This window comes from Dromiciops gliroides, chromosome 4, assembly GCF_019393635.1.
Source record: "Dromiciops gliroides isolate mDroGli1 chromosome 4, mDroGli1.pri, whole genome shotgun sequence".
NCBI lineage: Eukaryota > Metazoa > Chordata > Mammalia > Microbiotheria > Microbiotheriidae > Dromiciops > Dromiciops gliroides.
Window position 1 is genome coordinate 170,003,339 of NC_057864.1, and position 22,826 is coordinate 170,026,164.

The 22,826-nt window shown below is 43.4% G+C and overlaps 1 protein-coding gene across 20 annotated transcripts in view; it reads right to left on the bottom strand.

Annotated features, from left to right (window-relative positions):
* Positions 1-21,303, bottom strand: part of MSI2 (musashi RNA binding protein 2) — a 561,091-nt gene extending 539,788 nt beyond the window's left edge. For 19 of the 20 annotated variants that reach the window (XR_006356258.1, XR_006356257.1, XR_006356256.1 and 16 more), the window contains exons 1-5: positions 20,350-20,429; positions 20,021-20,061; positions 19,610-19,691; positions 18,777-18,861; positions 14,717-14,758 (exon numbers count right to left, since the gene is read on the bottom strand). Coding sequence is in view for 17 of the 20 variants with exons in the window: in XM_044000344.1 (XP_043856279.1) it covers positions 14,717-14,758; positions 18,777-18,861; positions 19,610-19,691; positions 20,021-20,061; positions 20,350-20,411 (312 nt within the window). In the remaining 3 variants the exon portion in view is untranslated. Of the gene's footprint in view, positions 1-14,716; positions 14,759-18,776; positions 18,862-19,609; positions 19,692-20,020; positions 20,062-20,349; positions 20,430-21,201 lie in introns of those variants that run through there. The other variant, XM_044000333.1, reaches the window with a different exon arrangement.
* Between the last annotated feature and the right edge of the window lie 1,523 nt (positions 21,304-22,826).

The window sequence follows — 22,826 nt, forward strand, 5'->3', positions numbered from 1 at the left end:
TGTTAACGAGAGCTTCCTTTAGTGTTAATATTCTCAGGGATATGCAAGTAAAAGCTTTCAAAACATTTCCCCTAACACTGAAGAAGTTTCACCTGGACAACAAAAAATACAGTCATTTTCCATTTAGAAAATTTCTCTGACCCTTGTCCTGTGATTTAAGGATCGAGGTGGGCAGGGGCCAGGTGGAAGAAGATGGGCTGGTCAAGTAGTAAGAGAGATGATAACTGAGAGACAATTTTCATATTCCACTGGTATCCACAAAATGCCAAGAGAAGGCAAAGAGAGCCCCCAATGTATTGCGTGTTCCTCCACTGCCCACGTGGATTTCCAGGACATCAGACAAGAGACACAGTGGATAGGTGGCAAGCTACATCCATGGAAAGAGAACCCACAAGGCGGGTACACTGCTGTAACCCTTCTGGTACCACGTTTTCTTCTAGGGCTCCAGAGCTGCTGCAACTTTTCACCTTGGACAGGAAAGTTGAGAGTAGGCTCCTCTATGCACCTCCCTCTTTCATCTAGTTGGTTCAAGTCTTGCTGGAGAGGAGTGGCTCTCTAAACAAGACACCTTCCAGTTAGGAAAGCTGATGCTGCAAAACCACAAGCTCTAGGCAAAGAAGGACAATTTGAAGATAAGTGCAATCACAACATGCCCATGTGGCAGCCTGCCAAATATACCCTGCCCAAGCAGGACTTGGGCTCGGAAGAACTTTAATTGAATTCTTTCAGCAAATACAGCAGAAAAATTGATAATGAGATCCACCCCACCAAGCCAGTTCAATCTTCAGGTGTGTGGACCCAAAAGAAAAAAAATCTGGGAGTGAATAAAGATATTACACTGGCTGATGCCCTTGGTGGGGAAAAACCAAGAAGCAAACCCACAAGTTTGCTTCTGTCTACCCTTTTATTCTCAAGGTTATTTAGCAAAAATCTTCTGCTTTAATGAGGTATGTGAACACATGAAAAAGTTTGCTAAGCTTGGATCTCTCTGTGTGATCATATTTGAAAAATGCAAATATACTTAAATTTGATGAGGACCCCTTCATCAAGTCAGAAGCTCTTGAAGTTAATGATTAACTTTGGGAACAGACACAGAGAAAGAAGACCATATAGATCAGCCTTACAGAAAATCACTTTCCAATTGTTCCTAGGACCAAGACTAGATTAAAACACGCTCTCACGCGCACACGCGTACACACACACAGAGCACAGTTCTCTATTTTCCCTCATGTAGCTCAAAAGGAGAGAACAGGCTTGACTGGTGCCTCCTAATGTTTTGTTGTCATTCTTATTTTATTATATACAGGCTTAAAATATTTTTGCCTCAATCCGCACAAAGGGGACTTGAAGAGAGCCAGCAACAATCCCACCCCCAGCATCTTTTTTCTCTGAAGGTCTCTTTGAAACCTTGGTTAATTTCCTGGGCCCTACTCATCCTTGCCCCTGAGAAGTCTCCATGAGGATGTCAAATGGAAGTTCTCACCCTCAGTTGAGTGATGGAGTTGGCAAGCACTGAGTGGTAAGGAATCATCCAAATTCCCACAGTGAGTCAAAACCTAGTCCAATCACTTCATTTAATCGCTGAATAAACTGAAATGACTTGCCTAGATTCCCAGAGCAGGGCTGGGATTCAAACCCACATCCAGGGACTCTATTTTTGATCCTCTTGCCACCGCTCCATGACTGTCTCTCATCTTATCTGAGCCATTGAAGTTTTCCCTTCAAATCTGGGAATTCCTTCCATCCTTCGCAGAATTACACTAATGAGAATGCAGAGGGTGGTTTCCAAGGGACTAAATATTTATAAAGTGATTGTCAAGATGACCCATAAGAACATTCCACTTAACCATGGATATTAATAGGGTTCCGAGTTTGGGACATTCAAAAAAAAAAAACCCAACCAAAAAACTGGCAGGAGCTTGCCTTCCTTGTCCCTGGTATCTATTTCAGACAGAGATATTGAACTCCTTGGCAGAGGTTCTTGCTATCCCAATTGTGCCTAGCTCCATGATGTCAGCCTCACGTGCCAATGACCAACATTGTACCAGGTAGTCAGAAGAAGAAATAAAATACCTCTTGGCATAAAACTTTCACTTCTGAGCAGAACCAGGAGAACAATGTATATGCAATTATAATAACTGCTAACAGTTCCATTGCACTTACTATGTGTCAGGCACTGTGCTAAGAACTTTACAATAAAATTGTAAAACGTTTGAAAAAAACTTTGAAAGACTTAAGAATTCTAATCAATGCAATGGCCAACCATGATTCCAGAGAACCTATGTAAATGCTACTGACCTCCTGACAGAGATAATGGATTCAAGATGCAGAGGAAGACATATATTTCTAGACATGGCCAATGTAGGAATTTATTTTGCTTGACTATGTATATTGGTTTGAAGGACTTGGCCCCCTCCCTCTGATTTGGTGGGGAGGTGGTAAGGAGATAGTGTAGGGAAAGGGTAGGGGAAAAAAGAAAAAGAAAAGAAAAGCATGAAGGATTTTTTTTTAATGTTCAGAAGAGAACAGAAGGCCTGGAAGAATCAGAGGCTAACAGGACAACTTTGAAAGTTACATGTTGAATTTATTATATGTTTAAGAAAAGCAAGCTCTGCAGAACAAAGACCTACAATGTCATGTACAACTTTCTTTTTCTGTACTACACTCTATTTAATGAAAATGCTCATTTTATTTGGTGTTTAAGTTCAGAGTAAAAAAAAATAATTTTTTTTTTTAAATAAACCTTTCACTTTTAGCAGGCAGGGAGAAAAGATGGGAAACCAAGGGACTGAAGCCAGAATATCTAGGAAAGAGACAATTGAAATATCCTGGACCAAGGTTCTCACCATTCAGCTTTCAGCCAGAGAGCACAAGAAATAAGACACAGAAACATGCCTCACACACAAACACAAACACACACACTCCTCCCTCTCTCTCTCTCTCTCTCTCTCTCTCTCTCTCTCTATCTCTCTCTCTCTCCCTCCCTCTATCTCTCTTCCTCTCCCTCCCTCTCTCTCTCTTCCTCTCCCTCCCTCCCCAATAGCACAGAAGGATAGCAATTCAACCTAAATGACAAGGCATGGGAACTGCTTTTTCACTAGTTCCTACCTAGCCTCCTCCATCCCTCTCCCCTGTCCCTGAGCCTGGTCCCCTCATTAACGTCACTCAACATCACTTTTGTTACACTAGTTCTTTCAGTCCTTTGCCCTTGTAGTCAGTCTAAAGTTCTTTCCCATTGTTCCCTCTGCTCAGGGTTCTTTGGGACCCGATCAAAAGACCTGATTGGGGAAAAAAAAAGCCGTTTTTTTCGAGTGGTTCCCCTCTTCTCCCTTCCCTCTCCCTTCCCCCAGGTCCTTCCTCTAAGCATTGTATTCTTCAACACTACACACAGATACACACTGCTTTGAAATTAGTTTACAATGTGGCAGCATTGACAAGAAGAAAACAGCTACTAGATTGCAGTCTACCTATTTGCAAGGACCCAGAAAGAATAAGTCATTTAGGGTAAGTCTAGGATCTTAAACACATACAGTCCTTAAAAAAAAAAATCCACCCTAAAAACAATTTTAAAAAGAGAGAGAGAGAGAGAAAAGAGCACCCAGGGAAGAAGGAAAGTGAATCCCTTAACCCCTGGGAATTTTCTTTTGCACCTTTTCAAGGGCTCTCTCCCAAGACTGCATCATCAAGCCTATTTTATTAGATATTTCTAAACCCTTGAAATTGTCACATAATTGAAACCGAAACAGCCATTTGCAGTGCTGAATGGATTTCTAAAGGGAAAAAAAAATGAATCTGTTCACTAGCTGGCCCTTTCCAGCACCCTCCCTCTCACCCCAACCTAAATTTAAGCTTCTCTTGAACACACAGATGTACATACAAGCCTCTCCCCAACCTTGTTTATTTTTTACACCCTCCCCCTGCCATAAAAGTTACATGCTTCCTTACAGCCTTGGATTTGGGGACATCTGGGAGAAACTCTTCCCAGACAAAAGGCTAAAAAAAGAATCCATTAGGATTAACTTGCCTGTCACGGCCAGTGACAAATAAATGAATTTGATGGTTTTAGATCAGTCATTAGTGGACCTACCCCCAGGCAGATAAAGACCAACTATTCAGGAGAGAAGCAACTTCAGCCCAGCCCGGGAGCCTCACAAACACAGAGGTGCCGTTTCCAACTTTAGCTCCCAATCGCCAGAGAAAGGGAGGGAAGGAATGCAAGTACAGTGGAAAGGGCCAGGTCTGAAATCAATGACTCCAGGTTCGATTCCTGGGTTTGCCACTTCCTTCCCGTGTGACCTCAGAAAAGTCACTCGATGTCTCTAGATATCGGTTTCCTCATTTGTGAAATGGGGGAGCTGAACTAGACAGCTGCTGGAGTCCCTTGCAGCTCTGGCTATGATCTATGACCACTTATCTCTCTAGGCAGGTCAAATAGATCCTCCAGGTAGGAGAGAGGAAAAAGTTACCCAACTTATCCATCCATCAACAAGCATTTATTAAACACTTAGTAAGCACCAGGCCCCGTGTTAAGCACTAGGGATGTAAGGGAAATGTAGAAAGTCTCTGGTCTGGTCAGGGGGTTGTGTCCTAGACAACATATACACAAGTAAACATATATGAAATAAAGGCATAGCAGAAAGATCCCAGAAGATGGAATACACCAAAGACTCCTTGCCCTCTTTTTTACTACTCTACCTCAGAGGAAAGACAAGAAGAGTCAACTCCCCTTCAGCCACCAGCAAACGGTCCAGTCTATCTAAGGCTTTTTCCCAAGGGGAAATGCCCTATTGGGCATTGCTCCTGAACAATCCTGACCCAGGATATGGCCTTAGCAATCAACTGAGAATAGAGGATAATTCAAATCACTGTCATGTACCAAGTCATGATTTAAAAACAAAAACAAAACCAGCATCACTTCGGGGGTGGGGGGAAGGTTTCAGCTACTTCTCCCCGTAACCTCCAAAGAGAAGCTGGATAGCTTGGGCAGTTGGCCCTATTTTCATGCCCTAGTGCTACCCAACCCTCTTTCCCAAGGGGTGGGGTAGGGAATGAGATGCTATGTTTTGCACATTTCACATCCAAATCAGGTAGAGGATTAAGGAAAAGCAGAGTTACAATGGAAAAGATACAGAATTGGGGGTCAGAAGAACTGGGTTCCCTGGCTCTGTTACTACTCATAGGTCCTTTCTCTTCCCTGGATCTGTTTCATCATCTGTAGAATGGGGGACTTAAATAAGCTTTAGTCACAGTACCACAGGGTTTAAGAGGTACATAAGACCTAACAGCTAATCTCCTCCAATACTCTCATATTAGAGATCCCTTAAGTTCCCTTCCAGAGATCCATCACATGATTCTCTAAACTTTCCCAAGCCAGGACATGTCATCTGGGACTGTTTCCCTGACTCATTGTATTTGTTTCACCCTCACACTTGCATGTGCTTGGCTCTTAGCAGAAGCAATAGTGACTCGAGGTCCAGAGCAGGAATTGGGGATTACCTACTTGTCTGCCTGGCCATTGCTCACATACCCCAGATGGCCATTGGTGGAAATCACTAAGGAAGCCCTACCCAGTGAAAGCAGACCCCTGAGCTAACTCTGAAATGGTATGATCAGATAAAGCAGTCACCAGCTAATAACTGAAAGAGATGCAAAGCAAAATCTGTGCCCCAATGTAGGTATGGGCAAGATCATTAATCAGCCAGCTCAGAGGTTGGGATGCAACACTTAAGAGGTAGAAGAGAAGACAGAAAGATGTTTTGGAATATTTCTGGATCATAATCACTTATGGAAGGGAAAGAGGGGGAAGCAAAGTGGAAGGAGGACAAATATTTAGGAGAAAAGAACTCTGAGGTCACCTCGCACATGACCATAGGCCAAAGGTCAGAATGGTACATGGCAACAATGAGAGTCACCTAAAAAGTACCAGTCTGTGGCTGGAGAGTAAATGGTATTTTTTTTTTTTTGTAAAGACCAAGGTCATGGGCACCATCTGTGAACCCACATGAGCCTCTCAGCTTTGCTCTGTATCACAGCCACAGACCGGGACTCAAAATGCTAGCCAGCTGTCTCAAAACTGTGTACCACTGGCCAGAAGTGTGGCTGGATGACAATATAGATGTGTCCAAAATACTCAACTCCTGCTCCTGGGGGAAGAAGAACAAACTAAAGTACGTGCCCCAGCAATTGTGTCACCTTTGGATACAGGTAGACCAAAGGACTATCACTGGATGACTTACAATTGGGTATATCCCTATCAAGTTGCCTTAAGACAGTGACACATTTGATTCTAGAATCTCCCACTCTAGGCACAACAGACCTCAGAGGATCATCAGTTTAGAGCTAGAAGAAGTCTTATAGGTCAGGTCTAACCTCCACATTTTACAAATGAGGAAACTGAGCCCCAGAAAGGACAACTCAGAATGAAGGCTCCACTTCCTAGGCATTCCCATGATGCATCATCAATGGTGACCTCGAAAAGTTCAACTCCATTTATGTCTGCTGTAAATATAAACAATGGCTTCCCCAGGGCCTACTTAATAAAATCCCAACTACTAATTTTTAGTCTGATATTCAATCCCTTCTCTCATCTGGTCCCAGGTTATTTTTCTAGTTCTGTGACTGTTCTCTTGCAAATACCCTGAACTTCATCCTAAACAAACTATTACCCTTTCCCTAAATATGCTCCAATACTCTCCTGCCTCCTTGTGCCCACTGCCTGGTATGCCCTCCTTCTCCAATGTTTAAAATCCTATCTATCCTCCCAAGTTACTTCTAATATCACTTTCCCTACCGGGCCTTCCTCGAACCTCTGTTCACTACCGCCATCACCAATAAAGAGTGAGCTCTCCTTCCTCCAAAATCCTGTAACTTTCTCTTTAGAGCCCTTTTATGGCACTAGAAATCTAATTGTAGTTCATTTTGGATATGTCTCAGCTGTCTACTGGATCTAACCTCCAGGAGGGGATTTACAGACAAGCATCTTTGTATCCCCCAGGAACTAGCACAGGGACCTAGTACATTGCAGGAGCTCAAAACTGTCATTCAGTCAGGCAACAAACATAACATATCAAGCACTTATTATGTGCTAGGGCACCTTTTATTGAATGAATAGCTCAATAATAATAATTCACATTTACAAAGTGCTTTGAGGTTTACATAGTGCTTTCCTTATAACAAGCCTGTTAAGTAGGTAGGGCAAATATTATTGCTCCGGTTTTACAGATGAAGGAACAAAGGCTCCAGGAAGTTAAGTACTCTCATACAGCTATTAAATATCAGCAGCTAGTAGGTGGCACAGTGGATAACACACTGGACCTGGAGTCAGAAAGACCTGAACTTAAATTTAGCCTCAGATATTTACTATCTGTGTGACTCTGGCAAAGTCATTTCACCTAAGCCTGCTTCAGTTTCTTCATCTGTAAAATGGGATTATTACAACAGCTACCTCCCAGTTTATTGTTGAGGATGAAATGAGATATTTGTAAAGTGCTTTGCAAATTTATAAATGCTACTATTTATTATCAGAGGCTGAATTTGAACCCAGGTCTCTTGGCTCCAAGTCCAATGTTGGGGAAATCACAGATTCAGGGCTGAAAGGAATGAGAAAAGCCATCTCTTCCTATCTCCTCATTTTACAATTGAGGAAACTGAAGCCAAGTGACTTACCTAAAATCACAAAGGTACCAAGTAGCAAATCTGAGATTCAAACCTAGATCCTCTGACTCCAAAGTCATTGCTCTTTCTGACGTACCAATCTACCTCTCAGGATATAAACACTGTTTGTTTCACAGGTGTTGAATGGCTTCTAGTATGACAAGGTTATTGGGTTTAATAAAGCAGAATAAAGAATGATAAATGGATGCCACCTCAAGAGAGTCAGCCAAGGTGGGAATCATGTCCTATAAGAATTTCCTTCCTTCTAGCTCTCTCTGATCACGGGGCTTTTTCTTTTCTGCTACAAAGAATTTCAGAGTAAAAAAGTTTCACTTTTCTAGAGGGGGCTCATGACCTTCATGGTAAAATCAAAGAATCCCATTTAGACGGGGAAACCTATGGTAAGCTCATTTAAGTTTTGCTGCTAGGATAGGCCTTTCCCCTACTGGGGGAACTGCTTATAACATGTAGTATTTGTATTTTCATCTCCTTATATTTGTGTCGCACTTTACTCTATGTTATCCCATCCTTGCAACAACCCTACAAGGACATCTCCATTTTTCAAATAGGGAAAGTAAGGCACAGAGGGGTTAAGTGACTTTCCCAAGGTCACATGGCCATTCAGTGGTAAAGATGGGACTAGAACCAACTGTCCTGACATTGAGTCCTGTCATTCTCCATTGTGCCTCCCTGATTATTTACCTTCAGGCTGAGGTACAAATCCTCCAGATTTCTAGGGTGTCCAAAGGCCACAAATACATACCACCAAATTCTTTCTAGCAACTAAAACCTTGGGAGCAAGTCAACCAATTCCAACTTTCGAAATACCAACTGTAGATTATCTACCACTTAAAGTAAAGTAAGTTTACCCACAGAACCTCTGGAAGACTCCACTAAGTCACAAAGGAAGTATGTTCCCTGCATTCAGTGGAAGGAGGACCCAAGGCCAGTGAAATCCTAACTCCTTCCTCTATGAGCAGCAGCAAGAGGGAGGCAGGAGACTTCAAATCCCACATAGGCCACCAACTCCCTGTGCAACCTTAGACAAGGCATTTCAGTTCTCTGGGTCCCAGCTTCCTCCTCTGTAAAATAAGGGAGTTGGAATAATTGATCTCTAAGGTTCCTTTCTGATCCCAGACTCTATAATACCTTAAGTCACATAGAATATACTAGAAACAGATTGATCCCAAGGGAGGAGATGGGAGGACCAAGAGCAGAAGCCAATCAAAAGAAGTCATTCATATTAGACCATTAAAAAAAGAAAAAAACCACAGTCTAGTACTAACGATGATGATGATGATAATTATAATACTAATTGCAGCTAACATTTGAATAGCACGTTGAATTTTTTGCAAAATGCTTTATAAATATTACCCCATTTGATCCTCACAACAACCCTGGGAGGTGGTTGCTATTATATTATCCCCATTTTTACAGATGAGGAAACTGAGGCAGAGGTTAAATGACTAAGCCAGGGTCACACCCGGTCACAGGTGTTTGAAGTCAAATTTGAACCGAGACCTTCCTGACTTTGGGCCCAATACTCTGTGCAGTATGCCAATGTGAGTCACAGAACACCTGTCTCTGAAAAATTAAAAATGATTAACACAGAATGCAAGAAAAGGCACATGGTGAGAGAGTAGGCTGTGATATTTAACAAATAAGGAACCTCAAAAAATAAGGAACCTTCAAGTTAAAGGATCATAGAATTACAAATTTAGAGCTGGAAGGACCCTGAGAGGTCATTTGGTCCAACCTTTACATTTTACAGCAGAGGAAACTGAGGACTAGAGAAGTGAAGTGACTCACCCAAAGTCATCCATGTATTGAGTGACAGAGCTGGGATTCCAACTCCTAATGTAACATTTTCCCCACTGTACCACACAGGATGGCAGTAGGAAAGCATAACTGAAAAACTAGAGTTGGTCACATAATAGGATCAGGGGGTGACTCGTGGGCAGCCCAAATGAGCCAGCCATTAATACTGAAGAAGGTCCCACTCTCCATGTTGAGTGGACCTCCTGTAGTGAACTTGTGAGAGGACCTGGACAAAGAGTCCCATGGTAGGGAGCAGGCATGAATGAGTTGCAATATACACCACTGTAGGGAACAATGAGATCCAGTAGAGAGATCCCAGAACCACTTGAATTTTCTGATCCACTATCCTGCAGAACACCTGCTGAAAACCTGCTTCCTGGTCCCAGTTCTTTCACTAACTCCCTGAATGATCTCTCACTCCACCTGAAAAGGGAAGAAGATGACCTAAGGTCCCTTCCATGACAAATAACCTGGCTCTGTGATAGAGAAGAGAGAGAATTCAATTTCCAACAAGTACTTATTGGTCACCTAAATTGCTGGGCATCATACTATGCACTGGGAGACTATGACAAAAATGAAACATTCCCTGTTCCTCAAGCACCTTGCATTCACTACAGCAACACATACACATAAACATAGACATACATACATATATACAGACATGTGTAAATTAGGAAGACACGATTAAACAAGCTTCGTCTCCTCTTACACTTTTGTGAAGCCAGAAGCCAGCAACAAAAAGCTAGCAAAGATCCCATCTTTGCCTTCCACTGTGAGACATAGGCAGCAACAGGGTACCTTAACCAGTTCCGACACTGAGGTTCCTTCCTTCCAAGATAAGGAAAAGGTAAAGAATCTTCCATGACCCAGTGCTCTGGCACACACACAGAAGTGAAAGATATATGGAGAGTCAATGAGAGGCTGGAGAAACATCTCACAGTACTCAAACCCAGAGACCCCCTCTCAAGTTCTCAGGTCTAGAGAGAGGCCCATTACACAAGGTGAAATGAAGGCTGCATAGCTACTATTTACGATCAAAAAGGAGTTGAAGGAAACAATTGTGAGCATGCATGTGCGTGCGCGTGCACGCGCGCGCGCGCACACACACACGCCCAGTTTCACAGATCTTTCAAAATAGGAAACATTCCTGGGTTGACAAGAGAACTTGAGAAGAGAAGAGAAGAGAAGAGAAGAGAAGAGAAGAGAAGAGAAGAGAAGAGAAGAGAAGAGAAGAGAAGAGAAGAGAAGAGAAGAGAAGAGAATTCCAAACAAGAATGAAAGCATCCTCAAGAGAAAGATGAGGCTGTGGAGCAGACATACATCCTCATCAAAATGGACTGAGGTAATTAGTGTCCAGCAGCCTCTGAAGACTCGACCCTTATAATTAGTTAATAAAATCCAACTGTACTTTTCCGCTGTAGACACTGATCATTTCCTACACTACAAGGATAAATGAACAGCTGAATTTGAAATCTTTAATTCAGCAACTCATTAAAAAGCAGATCAAAACAGATTTTTATTTATAAAATGCATTAAAGAATATTATGACAGGACGAATATTAAATCTGTTCTTGGCTGCCACTAATTCTCTTCAGCATTAAGTTACACTTTCTCCCTGCCATCTTGCCTGAACCCCTCTGCTGAGCAGTCCTCTGATCAACATTAGTCGGCAAACTACCCAGAGAGTCCTGGAATCAACGGCTCATGTTTCAACAGTGTTTTCCTCATAACTACCAGGGAGGAGGCCATGAAAGTATAATTTTCCCCATTTCACAAATGAGGAAATCAAGGTCTGGAAAAGTGGCACGACCAATCCAAAGACATAGACCAAAGAAGTACCAGAGCTGGGCCTGGAACCCAAATCTTTTGGCGCTAAATCCAGACCCCTCCATCACAATGAGAGCTGTTCCATCCAGTGAAGAGGGATGGGCAAAGTCTATCTTTTTAACTCCACAATTCTTAGATAAGCAAAGGCCTCGTTAAGAAAGACAAAAGTGTTGGGGGCAGCTAGATGGCGCAGTAGTAAAGCACCGGCCCTGGATTCAGGAGTACCTGAGTTCAAATCCGGCCTCAGACACTTGACACTTACTAGCTGTGTGACCCTGGGCAAGTCACTTAACCCTCATTGCCCTGCAAAAAAAAAAAAAACAAACAAAAACAAAAAACAAGAAAGACAAAAGTGTATGCTTGAAATTCTATATTCCTACCAAAATCACTTTGTCAACAAAATATTATTAACCTATGTTGCAGAGAAAGAACTCTTGGTCAGTATGTTCTCTGAAATTTCTTCCAGCTGGGATTCTGATACATCTTAGTGAGCAGGCCCCCAACTTTTCAGCCTGGTATTTCAAGACTTTCATAATCTGTCTCCTAAAGACTGTCCTAGTGTTCCTTCAGAGCACTCCCCATTACACACTTCCTTTCAATCAGTTGGCCCACTATATGACATTCCATCTCTAGCCTTGGTGCCTTTGTACAGGTGTCCCCGTTCCGCCCCCCTCCCCAGCCAGAAACACCTAGAACTGTCACCCCTCCTTTCCTCTACCACTTGCAATGGTAGCTTCCTTCAAGGCATAGATCAGATACTCCTGGTCACCTGAGGTCTTTCTTGTTCCCTCTCTTGTTAACTCTCTCTTCTCCTTGAAATTCTTTTGTATTCTCTTGTAAATACTTTGTATTTCCTTAGCTGTAAATGAGCAGTATCTTCCCCATCCCCATCCCACTCCCACCCCACCCCCCATCCCTCAGTAGGAAGGAAGCATGGACAAGGAATGTTTTTCATGTTGTCTTTGTGTACACAGAGGGTGCCACAGAACCGTAAATGCAGTATATGTCTTTAATAAATATTTCTTTAACTCAATGAATGACCTTAATGCTGTGGTGGGTGAAAGAAGAAATAACTAAGGAAATAAAGGGAACTGTGGGAATTGAGTGAACCATAATACAAGTCACATCCTCTCTGCTCTACCTTTTATACTCTCATTCCAGAGGAAAAGGATACTCACAGACCCCTGTCACTTGTTCACTCACCTCACTGGGGTTTTGAAAAGATGGACACATTTGAAAAAAAAGATCTCAAGGAGGTATAGTAGTAAGAAACTGGCAAAGGAAGACGCAGTGAGCTGATATCACATGATGAGGGGATCTGTGAAGTTTCCCTTTAAATGAATGGCATACCAAGAAGAACTGTCAATTTCAGAGAGAGGCTTTTAGGGTCCAACGATTCAATTATAAATATACTACATGTGTGGAGAACATTTGTACAGATATTTCAGGAACCTAAAAAAAACACTATCTCATCCAGGTCCAGAAGTGGGTCACTGAAAAACCAAACAACCTTTCATATTTTTATAAAAGGAAATGACCATAGACCACCCATCTCTCTCTCTCTCTCTCTCTCTCTCTCTCTCTCTCTCTCTCTCTCTCTCTCTCTTTCACACACACACACACACACACACACACTCACACAAGAATAGAGAGACAGAGCGTATAGGAGGAGGGGGGAGAGAGCAGAGGCCACCCAAGGTTAGAGTCAGAGATTTTTTTTTTTCTCCAGCTTCCTTCTGGAGTAATCTGACCCTGGCTCTCAGCAATCAAATGGGTAACCTGGAAATTTGAAGATCCACATTTATGGAGAAAAAGCAATTCAACTAAAGGCAGGAAATACTGCTAATTCTATTCGGACTCCTGAAATTCTGGGCCACACAGTCTGGAGTGCAACTCTAATCCAAAGGCCTAATCCCAAAACCATAAAACCTTAGAGTACAAACCTTTTGATGAAGACAGAAATAACCTTGCCCCTTTGGTTCACTAATTAGTATTCACTCAAACTGAAAAGACTGCCCCAAGGCAGGGAGAAAAATATTTGACTACTTTTGCTTAGTTTTAATTCCTTTATAATACAAATAACATTTGAGAGAGAAAAAAGGAGACAGAGAGAGAGAACCAGCTTCTATCTCACTTCATACATGCAGTCCTTACACCATCATAACACATGCCAACAACTATTTTTCCTGGGTGGGTTTTTAAATGTGCAAAACCATGCCTCTCTACACACTAATAAAATGTTCCCCAGCTCCTGGGAGACTGTGCCTAAAGAAACAAATTGAGTTTGTCTGCCTGCCGCTCCTCAGTCCCTTCCCTTCTGGCTCACAATCAGAAGTCTCAGCTTTTCTCTTTCCACCAATGGAGCCCTAGGAACACAGTGTATGCATGGGGACACATACACAAACACACACACACACAAAACACAACACACACACACACACACACACACACACATTCCTTTGAATCACATAAAGACGAGAAGTTACAGGAAACTTTTCAATTCAACATGTAAATTTTGAATCCCTGTTTTTGCCGACACATGAGCTGGAGCTGTTTTCTCCTTCTAACTTGGCAAACTAAAAGCTCCTTTTAAACAGAAAGGAAAAAAAAAAGTGCCCTACATACTCATGGAAAAGTCAAGTCTTGTCTCAGTCCTTCAAGCAGCTGGTCTAGTACTACTTGTACAAGGTTACATTTCAAAACTTCTCTGCCTAGGGACTGGCATGCACTCCAGAGCAGGAGCACACTTGTGCTTGCATGCACTTGGGAGCGTAAGCACAGACACAGACACAGATGCACACACACACACACACACACACACACAGAGGCACTCACACACATTGTTAGTTTCTAAGGATGGCCTATAGGCAGAGTGTAATATTATCCAATCAGATTGAAACCAATACATTCATTATCACCTTTCTAAGGTCCACAGAGGCCTGTAAAAACTCTTAACATTTACTTTCTGAGGAAGAGGCATGCAACTAACTAAAGTTCTTCCTGAGAAACCAGAGGTAGCTCAGGAACTCTCCAAGCAGTGCTCCAAAAGAAAACATTTCTCATCTAAAAATGTACCACTCGTTAGTTCCCAATGCCATTTGAGCTACACTTGAACACGATGTTGAACAACCACAATACAGGCTCGTGCCATATGCCCCCGGATGGACAAAAAGATCTCTCCCCACCTCCCACATCTTCTCCCAACACGAGCACCCAGGAATCCAATTCAAGCTGGTTAAATCAGACACACAAAGTCACTCTCCTGTACTCTCACGGACATATGCAGATACTCTTTAAGATGCCATAGGCTTGGGCTTTCAAAAGCTTTCACTACCAATAACTCCCCATTTGAAACCTGAACTGCCCGCCATCAACTCTCTATGTGACGAAAATCCTACTATTGCCCCTTCTGACTTACCTTGGGCTGTGCTCGACGAGGAAATGCAACTTTGGGGTCGATCTGAGGGAGGAAAAGGGGGAGGGAAAGAAATTAATGTTGCACTTTAAAAGAAAGAAAAGAAAAGAAAAATGCCAAGAAAGCACCTAAGTATGAATCACTCATTTCTCAGGCTTCCAGATCAGCATTTTAGAATCTTCCTAGGCAACTCACAAGTACCCTGAACTTTGACCCATCTTAACTGTGGAGAAAAGTAAGAAACACATTGATCTTTTCCATAAACCAACCGTGTATTCCAAACTGTGATTCTCTTAATAAACAAGCTATTATTTGCTATTAATTATTTAGGCAAGGGCTTTTCCTCAAGTCAACACTGAATACTAAATACTACCTGCTTTCTCGTCTGTGGCCACGCTACTGGGAGAAAAGATGGGAATGTTATCTGAGGTTTAAAAAAATTATAACCTTCAAATTAAATTTAAAGCTTCTTCCTGCTTTAGGTAACTGAGTGTTTTCTCATACCCTGTCCCTCCTCCACCCAAATAAATAAAAGAGGAAGGGAGGGGATGGGATTCCAAAAAGAAAGAACCAATCCAAAAGGAAATGTAAATCAAATTATTCTTTTTTAAAAAAAATTAGAGAACTGCATTTCTTAAAAATTAGTCTTCTCGGTTGATGAAGCTATCCAAAAACAACTTCAAAGCCTGACATGGGAAAACAAAACAAATATTTAAAACACCACACCAGGTAAACACACCTGGCATTTAAAAATCAGGGATCCTTTCATGAGGGTGGGGTGGAAAGAAGTTACCTTTCTACTAATCAGGAAGGTAAATTCAGAAAAAAAGCCAGTAACAGGGATAGTAAAAACTAGGCCCCATCACGTTAAATGAAACTGACCTTGGGGGTGGGGTGGGGTAGAAGGTGTCAAATTCATGTTTTTTCTACTCAGGTTAGGAAAGATTACCCAAATCATGCAGACCAGACACTTAGAGAACACCAGAATCTAACACTATAGGGATTTTGTTTTTAACTATAGAAAGTTCCCATAAAACCATTTGGATCATGGGGGGGGTAGGGGTGGATTTTGAACTGACCAACTGAGGATGAGGGAAGAAGGGGGGGAAAGTATTTCCACTATTAGTTTTCCTTCTGTTTTTAAACATCATAAATCTCTGGGTATACTTATTATAAGAGAGTGGAATGAATATTGCTACAAGTTACTTATTCTGAAGCTTTGGTTCTCATATGAAAACTGTTGCCTTTTTAAAATGTAAGTCTGAATCTAATTTCAGTTCTGCCCACCCCCCCCCCCTCAAAAAGCAACACTTTAGCAAGGAATTTTTGCCATCCCCAAGAAAAAGAGTAGTTCAGGTTCTTTTTTCATTGACTCACCTCACCTTGGTAGTGATGTAACATGATGCTTGCTAGTAATAGTTTAGATGTCACAAAAACCTACTTACCTAAACTACTCTATTAAAATGTTTTTTAAAACTACTAAAAGTAAGCCAGGCTCTAGTTTATGATACCCTATTTTAAAACATACACCTGAGAAATGAGAGATTATGGGTTTTTGTTTTTTAAGCAAAAAAAAAAAAAGTCTTTTTCTAGAAACTATCCTTTCATAAAGATTAACACGATGAATGTATCTACCAACAGATCCATCAATGACTAGATATTTGTCTACAAGAGAAATACAACAGGTGTGGATTTTCCATTCTGTAGAACAAAATGTAAGACGAGGTACATGCTTATTCAAAAGAAAGAACCAGTTTAAAAAAAAAAAACAACTGGTTTCAGATTGTCAGGTCAAAATGCAAAAATTAAAGTTACACTCTCAGGGGGAAAAAAAAGCTAAAATGCGGAGACAATGAAAGGCATTAAGTGAGGGAAGGGATGGGATGGGGAATGGTTCTGTGATCAGGAAAGGAACAAGACCATCCTTTCCACCAAAAAAAAATTGTATGACAATGTTAATTTCCAAAAGTCAATTCTCAGAATCCAAGCCAAAGGGATTGTAGGTCATAATAAGATCACTTTGGTTTAACACAATTTTTCCCCCTTCACTGGGGAAACTTTATATAGGCCGCAGGTATTTCTGACGGCTATCTGAGGTGAACATGGCAAATCCGTACCTTTTGCACATCCCTGTCAACTATTTTTTTTAAACTACCAAAAAATTAAAAACGTGAGTTAGTTAGGTACACTTCTACTTACTGTATCTACAAGTCCTCTAGGAAATGACTAGGACACTATTTTTGAAAGGAATAGCCATTACCTAGAGAAAACTTTAAACGTAACTGTAAACAAGATCCTCCTTTGCATGTCAATAAACCAACCGCCTCCTGCGCTGAGTTGAAACAAAGTCAAATGCTATGTTATACTAAATAACAGTGACTGAAACATGGCTACAAATAATGAGTGAAAAAGTGATTGATCTGTACCTTCCTCCAGATAAGCTTTGACTCTTACCCATGGTAGCTCTACCCTACTCTGAGCTGGATCATATTCCCAATATAAGTAGCATTTTTTTTTCTTAAGGGGGGGTGGGGAGCAGGACTGTGGAGAAGAAAGGAAGGGGAAATGGCTAAAATAAATTCTTGAATCTGTTTCAAAACATTTTTCTTCTTCATTTTTTTTTTACAATCTTTAAAATATCTAACCCAAATATCACTAGGGGAAAGGGCAGAAATTTTTTTTTTCTGACACATAAACCAGTGATCATATCACAAATAATAAATATCCCTAGAATGAATTGACAAATTAATAGAAAAAATAAAAGGAAGATGAGGAATACACAAAAAGTGATTTCCCTCTAATCTGGACTAGGGGTCGAAATTGGAGAGTAAATTTGAGGATCCCATAAATCATTCCCAGGTTTGATTTTTGTCTTAGGACTATTTTGTGCTGGGAGAAATGATCATACCCCAACCCTTCATTTTACAGATGAGGTTCAGGGACTTACCCAAGGTCACAGGGCCAGTCAGTAGCTACACCCAGGGCCCCTTACCCCAGATTGAACACTCTTTCCATCACCCTAGATAAATAAAATCTCTCATATCCACGCCCCAACATCAAATCTCAATGTCACCTTCATGCTCCTGGTTGATGCAGCAATATTAAAATTATCAGCTTTCCTGGAGGGTGGGCAGTGGTGTAACCAGCATCAATTGCTACACATAAAACAATTTAAAGGGCACTTCTCCTTCCTTCCCACCTCCCCCCATCTTCCTACTAAAAATCAAATGAACAAACCACCCAAACTAACTTATTTTCCACCAAGGAATTATAACCTAACCATCTTTTTCCCCTCCCGGTTCAGACAATGGGCCAATTTCATGCCTGACCTCTACTTGTCTTGTTTCACCCACTCTGGGTTTAGAAGGCTTCAGATTCATACATAAGTATCCAGACTCACACTGAAAGGCTTTGATGTGACAAGGGGGGGAAAATCCATTCAAAATCCAAGGCTTTATCACACCATCTGGAGGTGAAGCTTTATATTGATCCTGAAGAAGGGCTATTCTAATTTCTGCAATCCCTTCCCCTCCAAAACTGAACCCAAGCACAGAGACAACTCACTCTTGGGCCTGGACCCTTCCACGGGAGATTCTAGCATGGAGGAAAAGAAGAATCCCTTGGAAACAGGATTTCCCCTCATCCCCACCGAATGACCACTGAATGGAAACGCGGGCTCTGCCTTCAAGAAATCCGCCCCAAAGGATATCTCTCCCTCCAGCCTGTGGCACCAAGTGACTTGTGAGTTGACAAAGAAAAGTTGCTTGCTCAAAGTTTCAATAGGTCTTTTTTTTTTTTTGGCAACTCTTTGGTATGAAAAGCTCCCCGATAAGGACTCTCGCTGCTGTCCCCAAATCCCCAGTACTGCACCTGAGAAACTTACAACGGCACAGCCTAAAAGCTGGTCCCTCCCCTAAGTGAACTTCTTCGCCCAGTTTGCAAGCTCTCCCTGCAACCTACACAGAACTCCAAGCACATCCTACAAAAGGACGCTGTCTCTTTAAATGAGCCTGTCATAGTCGGAAACGTAGCAGAAAGAGAGCGAACAGCAACAAAAACATACCGTCTTCGAATCTAACTCATGGTGGGGCTGAGCTAATACTTTATCTACACTTGCTGGGTCGGCAAACGTGACGAAACCGAAGCCTCTGCAATAAACAAAGAGGAAGGGGATGGGGAGAGAAAAGAAAAAGCTATTTTAAAGAAAAAGGCAAGAATGAATGAACCCCAGCCTGAAAATGGGCGCAAAAGTCTCCCTCCCTCTCTCCCTTCCACCCCGCCCCGCTCGTTCCCCTCCCCCAGCCCATTCCGCTTACTCCCCAGCCCTCCAGAAATGGGGTGGGGGGGAGGGATGAGGGTCAAAGGAGGAACGAGGGGAGGGAGCACAGAGGTAACTTAGAAATTGCTCTGGCTCTCCAATCATTTGCCACCTCCGTTTCCTCTCCTCCTCCTCCCCTTAATGCTTTGTTTTATACCAAAGCATGCAGGGCAATTGAGATTCACCTTCCAAGGAAGGGGTTCGAGACTTGGGGAACAGGGGACATGGGAGAAGTGGAAATGTGTGTGTGTGTATGTATGTGTATGTGTAGACGTTTAAACTATTTCCAAAGTGGATGCTGCAAAACGTCATTCTAGAGGCGAAAAGGGGGGTGAAGAAAATATAACATAAAGCAAACATATCTCCCGGAGTTAAGTCCAGATGATCGACCACCAATAATTTGGGAGGAGCGGAGGGAGGCCGGACAGGAAGGAGGGGTTGCAGGGGCATTCATTGAAAAACAAAACAAAACAAACCACCACCACCCATTCCATCCCATTGATACTTCCACAACCACCCCCAAAATAAAACTTTAACTTTGTTCTAAATAAAAACAAATTCAAAGGAGATGATTTTACCTGGAGCGTTTGGTGGTGGGGTCTCGCATAACCATACATTCTCTAATTTCTCCAAATTTGCTAAAATAGTCTCTAAGGCTATCTGTGGAGAGAGAGACGGGGTGGAGGGGGGGGGAAGGTGTGGAAAAAGAAAGAAAAAGCAATGCAAATTTTGATCACTGACAAAAACCAAAAGTAGTGTTTTCTTTCTTTCTTTCTTTCTTTGCATTTCTTGCACACACAGGGAAAAATACAGCAATAGAGGTCGAATAGAGGGCTCGGAAAGGATTTGCTATTTAAAAAAATAACCTTGCCCAGGAGAAGTGGGGAGCCAATGGCGGGGGGTAGGGGGGGTCTGCACTGGGATAACAAAGAGCAATAAAGAAGCCAAGAAGGGGGGGTCCTAGTCTCCCCCCTCCCCTCCTCCCTTACCTGGTGAGGTTTGCCAGCTCAGGCCACCGATAAACATTTTACTAGAGGAAGAAAACATAACAGAAGTGAGCACAGATGTCAGATCGGCCATTTTGACGTGTAACTTACAAAAGCTAAAAGGAAGAGGGGGGGAGGAGAGAACTGGGAGGTGGGGTGGGGGGGAAGGTTACAGCGAAATGCAATCAAACAAAGGTGTGGAACTTCCACGGGGGTGGAGGTGGAGGTGGAGGAGGGGAGGGGGGAGAAGACGTCCTACAAAATGCATGGTCGTCTCTGTTGCAAGGGGAACAATCCGAGAGGTGGTGGTGGGAAGGGGGTGGGAAACTTACCCAGGGTCGTGTTGTGAGTCGTTAGGGCTTCCAGAGGTGGCTTGGCTCCCATCTGCCTCCATATCTGAGGCCCCCCCCCGCCCCCCCACCCCAAAAATTAAGCCCCACAGTGATCGGAGCAAAGCAGCGACCAGCTACAAGCCCAAAGATCTCCCTCCTCCTCCTCCTCCTTTTCCTCCTCCCCCCCCCTCCCGAGCTACACCGAATCTCACAGAGACGGAGCCGGGGAAGCAGCGAGATCCGTCACACGTGGGATCAGCTTAGCTCAGCTCAGCTCCTTCTCACCCCCCCCCCCACTCCTCCCCTGTCTCCCCCCCCATCCCCACCTCACCCCCTCCCTCTCCCCACCCCCATCTCCTCCTCCTCCTCCTCCCCCGGCGCACGTGGGGCGGAGTTCTAGAACGTCGTGTAACCAATCCAGCTGACGTCACGCAGCCTGGTGCGGCCCCCTTCCCGCCCTCCTCCCACCCCCCCCATCCCAGCGCGCGCGCATACACACACACACACACACACACACACACACACACACACACACGCACACTCGTGCGCGCGCGCACACACACACACCGACCGACGGGACAGATGTGCACACGCACACATAAATACATACACACACATACGCACGCACACAAGACACGCGCGCGCGCGCGCGCGCGGATTGCACTAACACCTAACGACCCATCCTGACCCGGATCCTGCGGGCTGGAGCGCGAGGCGAGTGGAGCGGGAGAGGTGCTCCCGGAGTTCCCAGGATCTCAAGGGCAGGGATAGCTGGGCAGGGGCGGGAGGGGTGGGGGGCGTCTGAAGGTGTGTGCAGGAAGGGGGGGGGTGAATTATAAAGATGAGCCATACCTAACCTTAATAGCGAAGGGGCGAGGGCAGACCCGGAGAGCTAGCTGGCATTTCCCTCCCTCCTAGGGAGGTGTTCAGGGCACCACCGTCCCTCCATCCCTCCTCTTGCGCGGTCCACTCCATTCAAGTTTGCTAGCTCATCCCAGCCAGCCAGTCCCTAACCCTGAACTGTCACCCGCCTCCGGGCTTCTCCCCGCTTTCCTGTCCGGATCGCAGAAAATTTAGGTCAAGGACATCGGGAGCGAACTTGAGCTGGCCACGGAGAATAGGCAGGGTGGGGTTTTATTTTTCTGGGGTCCTTTCGATCTTCTACCCTCCCCCCTCCTCATAAAGAAAGAAACCACCACCCTCTACAACTTTAATTATCTTTCTCCACTTGGAATTCGTCTCTGGCCCCCACACTCTGGGACGTGCCACGCTGTTCCCCGGCTTTTCCTGAAAAACCCTGCCCCGGGAAAGGTCTTCTTGGAACTTTCAGAAAGATAGGCGGGTTCAGAATCCGGGACTAAGTGCCTGGGGGAAGGCTTTTAAGTTAGTAATGCAGCTTTTAATATATATGCGTATAAACACACACGTCTCTTTATGGAGGTCAAGGCCAAGTGAAGTTGGTACAAAGTAAACGTACAATGGGAGAAATCGTTCATGTAAATTGGAAGAAATGGGGGAGGGGTCGTTCCAAAGGACTCTCCTGAGCTCATTTAATTGATATATTAAATATTTTATTATTTCCCAAATTGCCCATGCTAACGACCCTCCAGCCAAGGCACTAAAACCTATTAGGTATTAAAATATCATAAGACCTCAAAGGTTTTGAGGGCTAATCACTCCAAAAAGTGGACTCCGGGAAAAGAAAAAAAAGGGGGGGGGGTGAGGTGGGGTGGGAGAAGGCCATGTATTTCCAGACATGCCACAGGGTTCTCTGCTTACTACGCTGCCCAAGGCAACAAAAGCTTCCGTTTACATAGCACCTACTATCCAAGGAGATGATAGACCTTTGCACATACTGTATTTATTATTGCTCCTAGTGGTGGGGGTGGCAGTGGGGGTGGCAGTGGTGGTGGCAGTTGTAGTAGTAGTAGTAGTAGTAGTAGCAGTAGCAGCAGCAGTAGCAGTAGTAGTAGTAGTAGTAATAGAAGAAGAAGCAGTAGTAGCAGCAGCAGCAGCAGCTTTAGCCATTATTATGGTAAATTCTAAATGATCTTTTGTTGTTCTGGTTAACTAAATGGTTCCTATATAAGCCTTATCCAATTCCATTCCATCCTGTCTGCTATATGCCAAGCAAATCAAAAATAGCCCCTCCCCTCAAGGTGCTTCCATTTCAAAAGGAAAAAATGGTAGTTTGCTACCATTGCCTGATTATCCAGCCGTAGAGAAAAAGAGTAAACCACGGTCCACCTAGCACTAAAGTGATGTTGTTGTGTCCTGTCCAATTCTTTTTGTTTGTTTGTTTTTAGTGAGGCAGCTGGGGTTAAGTGACTTGCCCAGGGTCACACAGCTAGTAAGTGTTAAGTGTCTGAGGCCGGATTTGAACTCAGGTACTCCTGACTCCAGGGCCAGTGCTCTATCCACTGCGTCAACTAGCTGCCCCCCTGTCCAATTCTTAATGACAGCTTTTATGGTTTTCT